General features: G+C 30.5%; 1 protein-coding gene across 6 annotated transcripts in view; it reads left to right on the top strand.

Moving 5' to 3' along the window:
- The window catches only part of LOC115885587 (leupaxin), a 73042-nt gene that overhangs the window by 38117 nt on the left and 17140 nt on the right, over positions 1 to 17785 (top strand). For 4 of the 6 annotated variants that reach the window (XM_030904543.1, XM_030904541.1, XM_030904544.1 and 1 more), the window contains exons 3-5: positions 8470 to 8659; positions 14076 to 14235; positions 16871 to 16909. In XM_030904543.1, coding sequence (XP_030760403.1) covers positions 8470 to 8659; positions 14076 to 14235; positions 16871 to 16909 — 389 coding nt within the window. The remainder of the gene's footprint in view (positions 1 to 8469; positions 8660 to 14075; positions 14236 to 16870; positions 16910 to 17785) is intronic. The other 2 variants (XM_030904542.1, XM_030904546.1) reach the window with 1 other exon arrangement.

The following is a 17785-nucleotide window of genomic DNA, read 5'->3' as shown; positions in this document are numbered from 1 at the left end:
TCAAGAATGATTGAAATAACGGAATTCAAATATCCCGAAGGAGAAATTTTTTTAGTGTTTAGTTAAAAAACATAATTTCTTGATAATATGGCAACATAGGTATTGGATTAAATTTACAAGAAAGAAAGTCCAGAAAAGATCCAGTGGTTCTCAAAAATTTTTTTAGCAAAAAATCACTTTTTTAAGAAAAATTTCAAAGTAAAATAACTCCGTTATTTTGGACTTATTTGAAAAACGATAAACAGAAAATATGTTTCTTTTATCGAGATCTACCACCAGTACCACCCCTTAAAATACTTGCACTTACTTCTGGGACACCCTATAGATTAGAATATATACCGTACGATCGAATAAAAACGGCGTCAACGATGGCTATGAAATGAAGATCGCTGTCATTTTATATGTAAAACTAGCGTGTACCAGCGACTTCGTTCGCGTCGAATTAATCATTTGTAAGCAGAATCGTGGTATAAAATACCCAATTTTTTGGAACACCCTGTATGATTTTTTAAAAAAATTCAAAATATGTAAAAAAAACAAATTATGCTTGTCCATGCGTTTTCCCGAAAGACTAACCGTTTTTTAAATAACAAATATTGTAATATTTGAGGGGCGTTTTCACCCTCTTGGAATTTGAGATTCGAGAAACCTCTCCTTATCGAACCTCTATACCCCACAGTCAATCCGTTTGCCAAAAATCAGCTTTAAACGTCAAGCAATTTAAGCAGAATCGTGATTACTCAATGGTCATTTATGAAACACCCTGTATAAATTTATAAAAAATCTTAAAATATTGTTACGTTTTTCGTCGGTTCCGTGTGGATAGAAAGTAACAATTTATTTAAACACTATTTATTTAACAGTAATTAACAAAAACAATAACGATAAAAGACTTAAAGAACTATTTACAAACGATTTATAACTAAGAATTTATTTTGAATTTTAGCGCATCAACTGTACTTGTCTATTTATAACTGCCCTCTTTAGGCTACAGCCGCCGGTTCTTATACCTACAGCTAAAGATTTCTAGAATAGTCCATAGATCGTTAGGTGCATAGAGAAGGTTTCGATTGTTCTCGTATGTACTACTCCATTCCAGTGGAACTCGATTCTTCCCGAATCTTCGAATGAATCATTACGGTGTCTATTCTTTTTTTTCCGAGGGCGGGCCATATAGTTAGGTTAGGTCGAGTCCACACCGGTCGGCAACAATATGTAAAACAACAAAATAAAATAAACGTGTTTAAGAGTTTTTCCGAAAAACTCACCGGTTTTTAAATCAAAAATATTTTAATATTTGAGGGATAGTTTCACCCCCTTAGAATTCGAGTTTCGAAAAATCCTCCATTTCGAACCTCTACACCCTAAAGTCAATCTGTTTTCCAAAAATTAGCTTTTTACGTCAAACGTTTTAAGCAGGATCGTGAATTATCAATGACCAGATTTTTCGAAACACCCTGTATACATTTTTAAAAAATTTTAAAATATGTAAAAAACAAAATGAAATATACGTGTTTAAGCGTTTTTTAAATAAAAAATATTGTAATACTTGAGGGGTGGTTTTACCCTCTTGGAACTGGAATTTCGAAAAATCCCTTCTTATCGAACCTCTACACCCTAGAATCAACCAAAATTGAGCTTCTTACGTTGAGTGGTTTGAGCAGGATCGTGATTAATCAGTATGTCAGTCACTTAAGGATTTTATATATTAGTATAGATTATATGGGAAATGCCATCGATCGTCATTTCCAAGCCAACTGGACGCCGTTTTTTTTCGATCATACGGTAGAATATCTAAATATCTAGATAGAATATTATATAGAATTTCTTAAATTAATTGCCAGCCAAACGAGCAAAATCAGAATTGCAACTATATCAATCATTGTTGATTGCTACGTACTATTTCCGTTCACAACATCATAAGGTACCATGCATAGACTTAAAATAAAATATAGACTGAGCATCTCATTCATAAATAGCTGGAACATGCGGTCAGAGACTGTCTTGTTATTGTTGTGTTATTGTTTTAGGTTATAACGAGTGCGACACTAGCGATAGATAGGTTGTCTCTGTCGTAACGGTCGTTCCCTGACGACTCTGCCGAGAAACACAACACTGTCTTTCGTTTCTCAAGTACACCTGAACTCTCCGTATCATAGCCGGGTATTTTTTTTATTTTAATGAAGCTATAATTAAATTAAAAATATATCGTATTTAAACTTTTTTATATTTTATTAAGATTTAGGACAGTTTTTTTAAATAAAAGTTTAGAAAAAACAATTTAGAGTCCAAAAAGGATAAAAATAATTAAATACACGTTATAGAAGAAATTTTATAATCGAAATTAATTAATAATAAATTATTAATTTTAGTCAAACATTTACAAACCCTAATATTAATCAAAACAGGATCTATTCCACAGATATAATAGAATCGGCGACAGGGAGAGAAAAAAAAATATGATTGTTGTAATTTTTTTTCTGGTTAAGTGATGTCTTATTATGTAAATTAGAGAAAACATAAATCTGTTCCATTAAAGCAAGGAAGGTGATAGGAAGGGGATAAAATAAAAACTACATTTATTTAATTCGGTACTGTCTTTATTATACCGGGTGCGTCTCAAAAGTGGCTCATCCCCATAATTTTTTTATATTTTCAAATAAAAAAACAAGATTTAGTATGTTAGTATATGAAATAAATTAGGATTGATTGACGCATTCAATTGTTTTTGGTTTTCTTCCTGTTTCACCGGAAATGACTATAACTTTTAATTTTTAAACGGCACCCTCGGTATATTTCTACTTTATTCGATAGAAAATGACACTCTGAATAAAATGACATATCATATGTCAACTTTTGACATTTTCGCATATGGTTTAATTGTAATTGTAACACGCGGTTCATAACGACAATTTGACTCGAAATACCAAGTGTGTGGTATCAATATATTCATAAAAAATGTTTTTCCAAATATGCTAATGAGTCACCATTGTTCCATTTGAAAAAATTGACATATGTATGATTAAAAATACGATTTGTACATCTTTTAACCGGCCTAGACAAGACACGAAACCTATTAGACGATCAAAACTATTTTTCAAGGCTCCTTGATTAAAACTTAGTGGATTGAAAAAAACTGGATTGAAATTTAAAATAGGATATGTTTTTAAGCGACAATGTCAAAAGTTGACATATGATATGTCATTCTATTCAGAGTGTCATTTTTTATCGAATAAAGCAGCAATATACCGAGGGTGCCTTTAAAAATCAAAAGATGTAATCATTTCGGTGAAACAGGAAGAGACCAAAAACAATTGAATACGTCAATAAATTCTAATTTATGTCATATACCTACTAACATACAAATCTGTTTTTTTATCTGAAAAAAATAAAAAAAATATAGGGCTTTTGAGACGACCCGGTATATTAAAAAATATTCTTTCATAATGTAATATCATTTTAAAATTCTTGTATGTTATTTTAGATTCTGAAGATAATTTTAGAATAAACCGGAATATATTTTTAATAAAAATATTATTAATTATTAACAGGGTTATAATTATGATTTTGTTACAATGTAAGTAAGTAAATAATGTAATGTAAAAGAAAAAAATCAGATTTTACATTTTACTAAAATATTATCTAAATAAGCGCCTTTCTACAACAACGCCACTGACTGCCAATGGGTAAATTGAGAGTTGCCTACCGGTCCAAAGTCGTTTCAAGACTTAAATGGATTATTTAAGTCAAATTTCTTGCAAATTTGGCACTGGCGAACCATATTTTATAGTTCCTGAACAGAAAAAGTCAATAAAATAAACACTTAAGGACTACAAGCTAAGAGAATGCGTTAATACAGCCGGGGAGATAGCGGCAACAAAGCTTTACCGCACACGTGCGACACGTACTACAAGGTAATAAATGAATGAATAGGCTCCCTCGCCTCTAATCGGTGTTGTCATATTGTAAAGAACTTATCCTTATTAAACAGTATCCGACTTATAATTTAGTAGTATAAGGACTATTTAATACATCTATGGAATATTAAAACCTACTTTATTAAACTGTAGTATTAATATCTCAATATATGTGTATAACAAGAAAAAAAATATTGATAATATTAAAGACGTGACAACATAGGCTGGATGAGGAAGGCTCGGTCGACTGTACCCAGAAGTAAACATGTGTACAAAAAAGGTTGTTTGTCCACGTTGAGATGTAAATAGTGTAGTCTATATTTTATTTTAAGTCTATGGTACCATGTATTTATAAATTTGGTTTGGTCTTAAATGTAGGTACTCTTTATTATAATAGTCGACTACTTGATATCTGACATGTGACAGTCTGTATAGCAAACAAACGATACGCATAATTTTCTTATTAGTCTAAAAACAAATTTTTCAAATTGTCCTTAACCTAAAACATAGAAATAGCGAAACTAACAAACCGGAGTTTTGTAGCACGTATTTTCGTGTAAACACGAGTTGAAGTTTTATCAAAAATTTCTTGCCATTGAGTTTAGCACGACTTAAGTGACTCAACTGATGCTATTTTTGTGATACCGGATGAATCGTACAAGGATAATGATAATTATTTAAATTTTATGTGCTCGGTTGTGTTCTGTAATGTAGTTTTCTGTACAAATTTAAATGGCGTGTGATCTATAGGTTTATGTAAAGATTTTTGAAACACTTTTTATTATTTCACTGATTGATGTCATGAAGCTGAAGAATAACTTAACTTAAGGATATGTCCTGAATTTTCAGAAACTTGTATGGAAACCCTAACTATAAGATACCTATTATCACAGAAACGTAGCATTTCTTCATTCTTTAAAAGTCGGTGATGTTCAATTTAAATTACATAAACACAGGATTTTCCGTTAAAAAAACATAATGAAGAAGCAGGATTTCTTTAGGTAGAATTTGGACAAATCAGCACCACCCTATATTGCGACGAATAACTTTTAATAAACTGTAATAAATCCCATCAAAAACAAAAAAAATGCCAAGTCTAGCAACACAATTCTTCCACTATAAAAAGTTGTGAGATCTCTTGTAAAACCAAGTCAGTTTATTTTATTTAGTCTCTCTTTAAGCATTACAGTTGAGGGTTGGAACCTTTGGTGATACACAGCAAAATAAAAACACTAAATCACCACAATACACCAAAACACTTTTACTTTTACACTGGACGCGCGTTTCGCTAACCATGTTAGCATCATCAGCAGATGATTATAAACTAAAGTACAGTCTACAAGTTGAGCGTTTATATACTCGCCCAGTAGGTACCGAGTGGGCGTGGCAAAATCTAGCCAACCGAGTCAGAGCCAGCTGAGCGTAACAGTTAATTTCCGCCACTAGAGTAGTAGGAACAAAGAACTTGAAGGAATTGGACCGTTGACTCTGTTCATACTATCTTTACATTTATTAATTCTGATGCTTTCATATGCATCTAATTGCCTGTAATTTGAGACTTGTTTAATTAATTTTAAATTATCAAGATCTATACAATGTTCTTTATCAACAATATGTTCGGCAACGCAAGGTTTATCCGGTCTACCATATCTTATCTGAGCTAAATGTTCTTTAAATCTAGTTAATATCGATCTTCTAGTTTGCCCAACATATTTCTGATTACAATCTTTACAAAAAATTTCATAAATACCCGACCTTTCCAGTGGAGGTGTTTTATCCTTTGGATTACCTAATAATTGTTGTAATTTATTATTAGCACTATACACAAGTTTATAATTGACATTCTTAAAAATTCCTTTTAGACCACGGGATAACTCTCTATCAAACGGTATTGAAAAATGTTTAGACGTATCTTTCTCCACTTGAAAAGTCGAATTTTCAGAAATCATTAACCTATACCTACGTTTTCTAATTAATTTATCAACTAGTGAAGGAGAATATCCATTACACTCCGCTACATTCCTAATGTAATCTTTTTCTATTTCATATCTTTCGTTGGAAAGTGGGAAACTAAGTAATCTATGAACTAAGAAATTTAAACTAGCCATTTTATGTTCAACACTATGATGTGATTCATTAGGAATATATCTGCGTGTGGTCGTATTTTTCCTATAGATATCAAATTCCAGGCAATTATTAGTATTTCTAATAACTAATACATCTAGAAATGGTAATCTGTCGTTGTTCTCAATTTCATGCGTAAATTTAATGGAAGGAAAACGATTATTTAACTTAGAAATAAAATTATCTATGGTGTCTGAATGTGTGTCAAAAACAGCAAAAATATCATCCACATACCTAAACCATACTCTTGGAAAATACTCAAACTGATTCTTAGCCTCCACTTCAAACCTGCTCATGAATAAATTAGCCAAAAATGGAGACAATGGATTACCCATTGCTGTACCTTCCCGCTGTTCAAAAAAGTTGTTATTAAATTGAAAACAATTTTGTTTCATACATAACGATGTAAGCTCAATATATTCAATCACAGTTTTGTTGACGAGACCATTTGCGTTCAGTAATTCCCTCAAGTAGCCTAAAGTCTGCGAAGAAAGATTCTCTACTATGTTTATGCCTCTTTGGAAAACATGTTTGTTTTTAGAGCTTTTTAATTTTTTAAACTTATTATTCAAAATGGACATTTTCTTAACAAATTTTGAATTGATAACCACAAACATATTTCTCTGAAAGAGACACCGACATTCATACTCTACATACGTTTTTTGTAAAGTCCATAGGCTTCAATTTCAAGCATACTTCGTTTACTATACAGAAATTTGATTTCTAAATCAAGCCTTTTTGGTTTTGCAATTTTCTCTACCTTATCACTAACGTTACTTTTTGGAATATCAACTTTAATAAAACTAGGATAAACTGAATTGGCTTTGCATGATTTAAGAAACCAAATATCTGCTCCTAATAACCTAATCTTAGTACTAAACTTACGATAAAGATTCAAATTATTAATTATTATTAATTATTAATTAAATATTATTGATTGATGTCAAGAAGCTGAAGAATAATGCCTGAAACATTTCCAGAAACTTGTATGTACATACACGATTTTCGGTTAAAAAAATAATGAAGAAGCAAGATTTTCTTTAGGTTGAACTTAGATAAATCTGCCCCACCCTATATTGCGATGAGTAACTTTTAATGAAATGTTAATAAATTACAATAATATAGGTACTACATTTGCTAGCATTTTTAGTTTAGCAAAGTCAATTTCAGGTTTTGATAATGAATACTAAAAAAAAATTAATCAGCTATCTTTCACTTAATTATTTCTTGTGATCATATATTGTGAAATGCTGAAAAGAAATTACGTGATTTTAAAGAAGTAAAATAAAATTTTGGCAATGGTATGCCTAATAAAAGATTTGCATAATATATTTTTGAACTGTATGTTAAATGTACTGCTTCGCGTGATTCCATTTAAGGAAGTAGTGATTTCATACCTAACAGAACTTACCACACGTCAGTGGCGGAGGTATTTAACTTTAGATATTTTTTTAGACTTAGTTTTAAAATTCAAAATAATATTTACTACTCAGTCGATAAGTAGTTCATCTATACTAAAATATAAAATCCTTAAGTGACTGACTCACTGATTAATCACGATCCTGCTCACACCACTCAACGTAAGAAGCTCAATTTTGGCATACAGGTTGATTCTAGGGTGTAGAGGTTCGATAGGAAGGGATTTTTCGAAATTCCAGTTCCAAGGGGGTGAAACCACCCCTCAAATATTACAATATTATTTATTTTAAAAACGGTCAAGTTTCCGAAAAAACGCTTAAATACGTATATTTTATTTTGTTTTTTTACATATTTTAAGATTTTTAAAAATGTATACAGGGTGTTTCGAAAAATCTGGTCATTGATTAATCACGATCCTGCTTAAAGCGCTTGACGTAAAAAGCTGATTTTTGGAAAACGGATTGACTTTAGGGTGTAGAAGTTCGATAAGAAGGGATTTTTCGAAACTCGAATTCTAAGGGGGTGAAAAAAAAAATCATACAGGGTGTTCACAACCAAAAAGTTGGGTAATTTCTTAACCACGATTCTGCTTAAACTGTTTGACGTAAAAAGCTTATTTTTGGCAAACGGATTTTTCGAAAGTCAAATTCCAACGAGATGAAACTACCCCTCAAATATTACCAAGTTATATAATAATATCGCCATATTGTTTTTTCTCATGCTGACATAAATGTGAGAAAATTTTATCCAGTTTGTATGTTAATGGAAATTCTTGCTTTGCTTTATCATCACCATTACAAATGATTAATTCGACGCGAACGAAGTCGCGGGTACACGCTAGTACAAGTACAAACTTATAAAACAAATGAACTATATATTATACAATTTTTTCATAGATTTATTCATAGGAAATCTGGCAGTAAATGAAGAGTACGCCTATGATTATTCTTTATTGTACTTTACATTAAGCTTTTCGTGGCTTTTACAAGGATATCTTCTTTGGTTTTAGGGTACTTACGGCAAAACCCAGCCGGCGTCCGGCGCGCGAACTTACGGCAGCGGCGGTGGTACTGTCAGCGGCGGAGGTTACGGGTCGTCGGGAGGTGGTGCCGCCGATAAACCGCACTACGGCAACAATCTCTCGGAACTGGATAGTTTACTGGAAAATTTGAGCAATAGCCGATACGCAAATATGCCAGGTGAGTGTTTAATTTGTATTTAATGCACTAATATTATTTTCTTATGGAAAATATAATTGCGTTATTATTAGATTGTACAGGGTGGGTCAAATTGGTCGTTTTTAAAGAGAAACACCCTTTTCTATAGGAGATAGACGAAAACTAATATCGGAGTCCGGAGCTCAATTTTTATCAAAAACATGATGGTGAAAACCGCATATCGATATTTATTACCGTTTCGGAGTTACGGGGTGTTTTTCAAAAATGTGCATTTGTAACAAATCGCTGTAACTTTTTTGCAATGGAAAATTTTGTAATTTTATGAAAACATTTCCAAACCACCTTTTTACGTAGAATTTAATGGTTTAAGTATAATTTTTTTAAAATTAATAATTCAGGAATTATCAACAGAAAATTTGATTTTTTATATGGGACACCCTGTATATTTTTAATTCATTGAAAAGAATTTAAAATTACCTTTCCAAAAAATGTAACATACTTGATATTTTGCTCGATTCCTCTTCGAGATATAGAGTTTTTAAAAACTCGCCCACTTTCAATAAGTAGGCTTTGAACAGCACCGGCTGTAATGCAAAATAATTCTATAGTCTGTCCAACGAGAAGATCCTTGACAGTGATAGATGTGTCTGTCATTTTAATTTCAAAGTAGTTTATTTTATTTTACAAAGAAATAAGTTGGTACAACTGGAACGCATAGCAGGAAATATTTAAAATTTGATTGACAAGATGACAAGTGATTACTTCAAAATATTGTGAAAAAAACTGTATAAAACTGAAAAAATGTAATCGAGTTATTTTATTTAATAAAAACGGTATGTGTTAATACAAAACAAACAAGAACAAGACACTACATACCAAAAAAATATAAAAAAGAACTATTATTTACTTTCAAGCTTTATGAAACTACCCGCATTTATGATTATATTTATCAATATAACTTATGTACAAATACAAATTTGTAATATTCCACAGGAATAAATAAAAAAACATAGGTAAATAAAACAAACTATTTTATTAATAACACCTACCAAATTTTATACCTTAAAGGTTGATTAATTAACTTTAATCTTAATTTTTTTTAAACCAGTACCTACCTTTTGACATTATTTTTCTGCAGTACTAAAATCCATTATTTACCTATCGTGTGATGTCGATATTTTACAGCCACTCCAGTTTTTAGTATGTGTTTAGTTTGATCCTTCTACCATATACGAGATGCACTTATCTACGACGAAATGGTATACAAACTTTATCGATGGCAACTTCATTGGTGTATAAGACTTTCTGCCTGGCGAGTATTAACCATAAACTGTGCTCTGGGTCTACAGTTAATTTTCACTCGATTTTTCCTCCACTTGACTTCAAAAGACACAAAACACGCGTAATAATACAAATCAAAATGCATCATCTTCCAAAACGCAGGGTATTTAACAAAAGTTGACACAAAATTATAACCTATAATTTGGCAAGACTTTGACAAACGTCAAAATGACAAAAATCTAAAGGCGAGTTCATACGCATCGGCGTCCGTTTGTCGTTCATCGTTCCGTCAAACCAATAAAATTGAAATACGATCTGTCATTTTTAAATAAACCAATAAAACTGGTTAAAAACAAGACACGACGCATGACGGATTTATATTTAAACCCATCCATAGATAACTTAAAAATTATTAGAAACTTTTTTTAGTAAAATAAATAGATTGGTATGGGACGTCATCTGCTTTTCTTCTGTCATCGTCTGTCGAAATCTTACCTGAGAAAAAAAACAGAGTATAGCTCAGTGGGGGTAAAAGAAACCCTCGTATAACCGCTAAGTACTTGTAAATTCTTGTCTAGATTATACGGGCAATTTAAAAATAAGAACCTTTATTCTTCCGCAAAAATATCCATAGGATTAGACCCATAAGCACTAAGTCAGGCGGCCTCGATGGCCAACGACTGGGATCTTGGTTAGCTATTCAACTATTCTCGAAATTAAATGCAAAAATTTGCTGATAACTTCAGCATTCTGAGGCGGTGCCTCGTCTTGTTGGAAAAATATGTTTTCGAGTTCTATTAGGGGCAGATCATCAATAAGGGGTCCAAAGCCTACTAGTTAAAAGTGTCAAACTTTTATAAATTCTGTATTTCGAAGGGGACTATAACAAAATATCAAGTGTGCTATATTTTTGGAAAGGTAATTTTAAGTTCTTTTCAGCTAATTAAAAATATATAGGGTGTCCCAAATAAAAAAAATACTTAAACCATTAAATTCTACGTAAAAAAGTGCTTTGGAAATGTTTTCATAAAAATAGAAAATTTTCCATAGCAAAAAAGTTACAGTGATTTGTTAAAATCACTGTAACTAGTGTTACTATCTCCTATGTTTCGTCTATCTCCTATAGAAAAAGGTATTTCCCTTTAAAATCGTCCACTTTGAGCCATCCTGTACATTATGATCATCAAATGATATGAACAAATGGTGTCTTTAAAAATTTCTAAATACAAACATTAATAATTGTTAAAAGTCCCGCTTATTTTTAAGAAAGAAAAGTAAATAAGAAAATAAAATCATAAAACATAAAAATGGTCAAAATTAACTTAAACTTAATACTTGTTAAACAACGAAATTAGTGTGTAGACTTTGGGGCGGATAAAATCTATATTTTATCTCCCACACTGTAGCAAATTATTTCATTCTCTAAAAATAGGTATGGTAGAATGAGAATGTCTTTTCAGTAGGCCGATACCTTTTTACGAAGAAACATGAATTTATTAGTTTCCTTCATGTTGTTAATTCATTTTCATAACTTATTATTATATTGATTTCTGATTCAAATCCACATCTATTTAGAATAATTTATTAACTAACACAATTATGTATGTAATTAATTAATATTTGGGCGGAAATAATGGTGTTATACTCTTTATTAAGATTTAAATAGTTTTCTTTTTGTATAAAAATGGGCTAGTAATATTATTATTTTTACCACCTGTATATTTGTACATTTGTTGCTTTAAAAACAATCTAAAATGTCAATATTCCATGGGTGTATTGATAAATGAGGTCTAAATTATAAGAAAATACATTTTCTACGAAAACTTGAAACGATAGGTAAAAATAGTATAATACAATTTGATAGACAATTAAATTGTGCATCTGATTCTCATAAAAAATACAGGGTGTTCCATTTAAATTAAACAAGTTATTGCCGTTTAAAGCTAGAAATTATTTAAACTAAATTTTCAGACACTCTGTATGAGGTAGTATTATTTTTATTATTGCAACATAATCACTGATCAATAAATAAACTTCAGTAAATATTCAGTATTAAAAACTTTAATACCCTTGTAGAAATGAAGCCTTAAAATTTTTACTGCAATTTCATAAAATTGAAAATATTTCAAAAACGGTAAGGTTTAAGTGTAATAAACCTTAATCAAAAAAAAAATAATATACAGGGTGTTCCATTTAAAAAAAATACAACAACCGATCTCCATGGGAATGTGTAGATAATGATCTCCTATTTAACCCCTCAAAAGTCCCATTCGGTCCCAGTGGGGGAAGTTTGAAAAAAAACGCCGCCATCTTGGATTTTTTCGTTTTTTTCAAATATCTCCGTTTGCATAACTTTTTTCGAAAATACTAAAGATATATTTTTTGTAGAGAATTCAATTTAGAATATTTTATCTTCAATCATTTTTTTTCTAAAATAAATAGTAATAGAGATAGAGCAATTTTTTACTATACGTTTTATACATTTTCCAGTTTTTTAAACCAATCAGCTATAATTTTTGCGTTAACAGTATAGTGTTAATATAGATAAACCAAGTATAAATTTAAGCATTAAAACAATTAAAAATAACGTTTGAATATTATTTATTAAATAAAATTATTGTTAAGAAAATTATTACTAAATTAAAGTTGTTAAATAAAATCTGTTATGGGGTCATCCTGAGCGTCATTTTCGTCCTCAACTAAAATACGAACGTTTGTGCAACTGATTCCGTAGCACTGACCACACTTTGAAGAACATTTAAGACCCAGTTTCTACAAGAGCAATTTTTAGAGCATTGAGTCTCTTTAAAATCCATTCTTGAATCTAAAAAATACAATTTATAACATTTCCTATAATAGATATATCTTTAGAGTTACCCGATAGTATGTCCTGAATAAATGGAGTTTTGCAGAGTTCCCAGTTGGAGGGAAATTAGCTAAATTAAAGGTAGTCTTAAGGGCTTGTCTCGATGTAATCCTATATTGTATAGAGTGTATCTCAGATGGTTAATATATTTGATATAGCTTGGGCAGTGGCTAGAACAAGAAAACAAAATTTGCCTGTCGATACTGAAAAAAGATGACGATCTTTATCAATATCTCGACGTATTTTTAGGAAAAAATGCTAACAAAGATGACTGGCTTCAGTCAGGATTAAATGATCTTTTAAAGCTATATCACTGCCCAAGGTATATTAAACATATTAATCATCTGAGATACACTCTGTACAATAGGATTGCATCAAGACAAGCCCTTAATACTCCTTTAATTTAGCTAATTTGCCTCCAACTGAGGACTCTGCAAAACTCCATATACTCAGGACTAAAAATTGCTCTTGTAGAAAACTGGCTATTAAATGTTCTTCAAAGTGTGGTCAGTGCTACGGAATCAGTTGCACAAACGTTTGTATTTTAGTTGAGGACGAAAATGACGCTCAGGATGACCCCATAACAGATTTTATTTAACAACTTTAATTTAATAATAATTTTTTTAACAATAATTTTATTTAATAAATAATATTCAAACGTTATTTTTAATTGTTTTAATGCTTAAATTTATACTTGGTTTATCTATATTAACACTATGCTGTTAACGCAAAAATTATAGCTGATTGGTTTAAAAAACTGGAAAATGTATAAAACGTATAGTAAAAAATTGCTCTATCTCTATTACTATTTATTTTAGAAAAAAAAAATTATTGAAGGTAAAATATTCTGAATTGAATTCTCTACAAAAAATATATCTTTAGTTTTTTCGAAAAAAGTTATGCAAACGGAGATATTTGAAAAAAAAACGAACAAATCCAGGATGGCGGCGATTTTTTTCAAACTTCCCCCACTGGGACCGAATGGGACTTTTGAGGGGTTAAATAAGAGATCATTATCCACTCATTCCCGTTGAGATCGGTTGGTTACTAATTTTTTCCACCTCAACCTCCAGATTGACTGGCCTAATTGTCCATTTTCATATTGATTTATAAATATTTTGTTTGTCCATACCAAATTAACATCATAAATATCCACTAATCGGGGCGATAAATTCAATTCTGGACATCATCCAGATGTCGGTTTTAAGTACCTTTTAACGCCTTGTAATATTTTTACGTTGAGCTTTTTAAAAATTTAAAACTTACATTAAAAAAATCCTAATTTTTCAGAAAACGGTTTAAATGGTACCGCTGTATCGCCAGGCGGTTACAATGGAGCTTACAGCGGATCTGGCGGTAGGAGTCCAGCAAGTTACTCCAGACCATCCAGCGCACAGAATAGTCTAAACAGGCCATCTGTGGATGACTTGCTAGAAGAACTGGATCACGGGTAAGTCATATAGTTGCGAAGTTTTCTTTCAATTATGTGTATTATTGATTGGCAAAAGTTGCGGTAATCCTAAAAGTCAGTCACCAAAAGTCGTTTCTTTATAAAATCTCTGTTTTTTAAGCATATTTTAAAAATATATACCGGGTGCGTCTCAAAAGTGACTCACCTCTATAACTTTCAGTTTTAAGATTTCAGTTAACGTCTCTTTTTTGCTGCCAGGGCTAATCTGGACGGGGCCTACTTTGCTTACGCGGAATCCGAACCGCGGTCCTCGGCCATATCATGGTCAATGGCCTACCGACTTGGCAAGTGTCTAAATCGACTCTTACTCACGAGATATCCGATCTCATCCGGCCTCGAACCAGCGTGAATGAGCAGTCTGTGTCAATAGATTTTACACTTTTGCCTTTTTTTGGACAACAGCACGATACAGAGTTTCGAACCGGTCACCCGTCCATCCACTAGTATCGCCTTACGTCGCTTAACTTCGGTGTTCTAATGGGAACCGGTGTTTCGATGTAGCTGGGCCGTTGCCCCGAACTGTTTTATTTTGTCAGATAAAAAAACGAGATTTGGTATATTAGTATATGACAGGATTGATTGACGTATTCAATTGTTTTCGGTCACTTCCTGTTTCACCGGAAATAACTAAAACTTTTTATTTTTAAATGATACTCTCGGTATTTTTTTACTTAACCAAAATGTCAAAAGTTGACATGTGAAATTTCATTCTATTTAGAGTGTCATTTTCAAAAGTTGTAGTCATTTCCGGTAAAACAGTTTTAAATATTAGTTATACAAATTTTACTTTAAACATGCAAATTTAAAACCTTTTGCAATTTTATAATTATTGATTAAAATCTAGAATAATAATGTCAAATAGCTAAAAAATGCTAGGAAGTCCTTAGTACTCAAATTTCAAATACAAAAAGTATAAGAAAATTAAAAAAAGTTACAGTGAAAATATGCCTTTATCTCAAAATTCATTACATCCAATGTTTGAGAATCTACATATAACTCTGTGCTAGGATCAAAGCAAATGGATAATATATACAATTTAATAAAATTCAAAGACAGGCTCAATAAATAAACAAATGGTTGTTTATTGGGAGATGTTCATTTTCATTAAATTCTTGTTCTTGAAATTTTATTTTCTCAAATTTACTTTTTTAGAAATAAGAAAATAATGAGAATACTTAAGAAAATATACATAAAAATATTGAATACCTAAAGCAAATTCTCAATACGTAGTAATAATATACCATACAAATATATGGTATATTATTACTACTAATAAGTAAAAAACAGAAAGCAGTACCAATTTGTAAATTAATATATGTGGCTTGTTTCTTTTCACACACAAATAAGTCGTTTTTTTATTGTAGTGTAGTAATATGTCTCGTCGATGTTGGCATTCTGCGACAATATTTACAGGATATGTCATAAATATCTTGTACAAACAATCTTTTTGCATAAAAATTGCCGTCATAATTGCCACCATATTCATATTAGTATTTTTTTAATTCGATAATAAAGGCACTTTACATTGAAAGTGGAAAAAACACCTGTTTAGAAAAATTGGCAATGACCCCACAAATTAGCAACGATGCCAAATTTTAATGGAAAAGTTCGTATATAGTATGTAATTCTGTTAAATTATATTTAGATTGCTTTTAATATTACTTTGTCATAATTTTTATTGTAATTATTGTTATTATTATTGTGTATCAAACCAAACCAAACCAGTAAAAAGTACATCTATGTATTTCATAGATTTAACTCTCACAGGATGATTTTACCACGGTTTTAAAAAACATATACAGGGTGTCCCAGAAATAAGTGCAAGTATTTTAACTGGTAGTATAGTTCAACCCCAGAAACACGCCTATGAGTTTTTTTTTCGTGAAAAAAAAAAAATAAAAATTCGAAATTTTTTGGATTTTTTTAGTTTTTAGTTAAAAAACAATTTCTTGGTAATATGGCAACATAGGTATTAGATATATTATTATTACATAGGTAAGAAAATCTAGAAAAGATCCAGCGGTTCTCAAAATTTTAGCAAAAAATGATTTTTTTGGAAATTAACTCCGTTATTTTTGACTTATTTGAAAAACAATAAAGAGAAAATATGTTTCTTTTATCGAGATCTACCGCCCAAATACTTGCACTTATTTCTGGGACGGCCCTGTATATCAGAAATGTATCAGTTTGAAGTTTTAACCACAACCTATTTATTAGACAGCCAGTCGACTATGCAAAAATTCTTAAGCAAAAATATTTACTAACTACTTTTTAAGTTTCCTCTGTACAACCGATAGTTTTTTTTATTACACAGGGATTACAGCATATTTTTAGGATATCCTATTATGTCAGCTCACATCATAAAATTATTCATTCACTTATATGGAACAGCTGACCTTACATTATTTGTTTTGTATATATTTGCATAAATATATTTTTATTTACATTCTCGATATTTATTTAAGATCTAGTAGTTAGTATGTAGTACACTATCGACAGAATAAGTTAATATAATGTATTAATTTATTTAAGTAAGGAAATATAGTGACTGAATTCAGTTATATATTTCTAGCTGTATATGGGATTTAAGTGATTTTTAGTGTTTGTTTTCTAGAAATAACATGCGTTATTCGGAGTACCTTTATTTGGAAGAGTAAGTGTTCATTAATATTAAATGCAAACTGGTGCATGGTAGTAATATAATGGTAATTTAAAAATTGACCTCTATAATAGAATAAAATTTAACTGTTACTATATCTCTACCACACAATAATTATTTAGGTTAAATTATTTAAAAACAATTATTAACATTTATACATATTTTAAAATTATCATTGTAGCTGAAAAATAATCCTATAGTTACCACTACAAAAATTATAACCATTTATTACTAAAGAAAATCATGATTATCCAAATTGAGTAGTAAATTACTAAGTAAGTAACCCATTAATCCCGTAATATAGTTATTACTTTTACAGTATGGATGATAACACTCTCATTAGAGAGATATTTACTTCAGTAATCGGTATGTTTTAGTCCAAATTTTATGTGTTATATTTTTGTTATTTTTAGCCCTATTTTCATGATTTTTTTAGCAAGCTGTATATAATTATTATTATCAGCTTTAATTCGTAAACTAACTGTTTTATAAACTTCAGTATTCAGTGTATTATACAGGGTTAATCGAAGGATTGTTTTTTTTACCTTAAATTTAAAACACCCTGCGCAATAATTGCGTGCATAAATTTTTCTAAAATATATATTTACGGTCAGAACCATGACTCCTGAGCATTTTCTTTGAGTAACGAATGAGCTGATCATGACCAATTTGCAATTTTTTCAATTATCATTACTTTTTGATGTAATTGAAAAAGAAAATTCGAAATTTGGCCCCCATATACGAACATAAACATTTCCAATGTTAAATTGTTAAAGACTAAAGATATAGTCCTGGTTTTAATAAACATTAATAACGTTAACAGAACCAACGATATTAAAGAAAACATCTGTAATACTCAACTACACAAAC

The sequence above is a fragment of the Sitophilus oryzae genome, unplaced genomic scaffold (assembly GCF_002938485.1).
Source record: "Sitophilus oryzae breed Bouriz unplaced genomic scaffold, Soryzae_2.0 scaffold_402_pilon_pilon, whole genome shotgun sequence".
NCBI classification, from domain to species: domain Eukaryota; kingdom Metazoa; phylum Arthropoda; class Insecta; order Coleoptera; family Curculionidae; genus Sitophilus; species Sitophilus oryzae.
The sequence above is the reverse complement of the archived record's forward strand: the minus strand, read 5'-3'. Positions and strand labels throughout refer to the sequence as shown.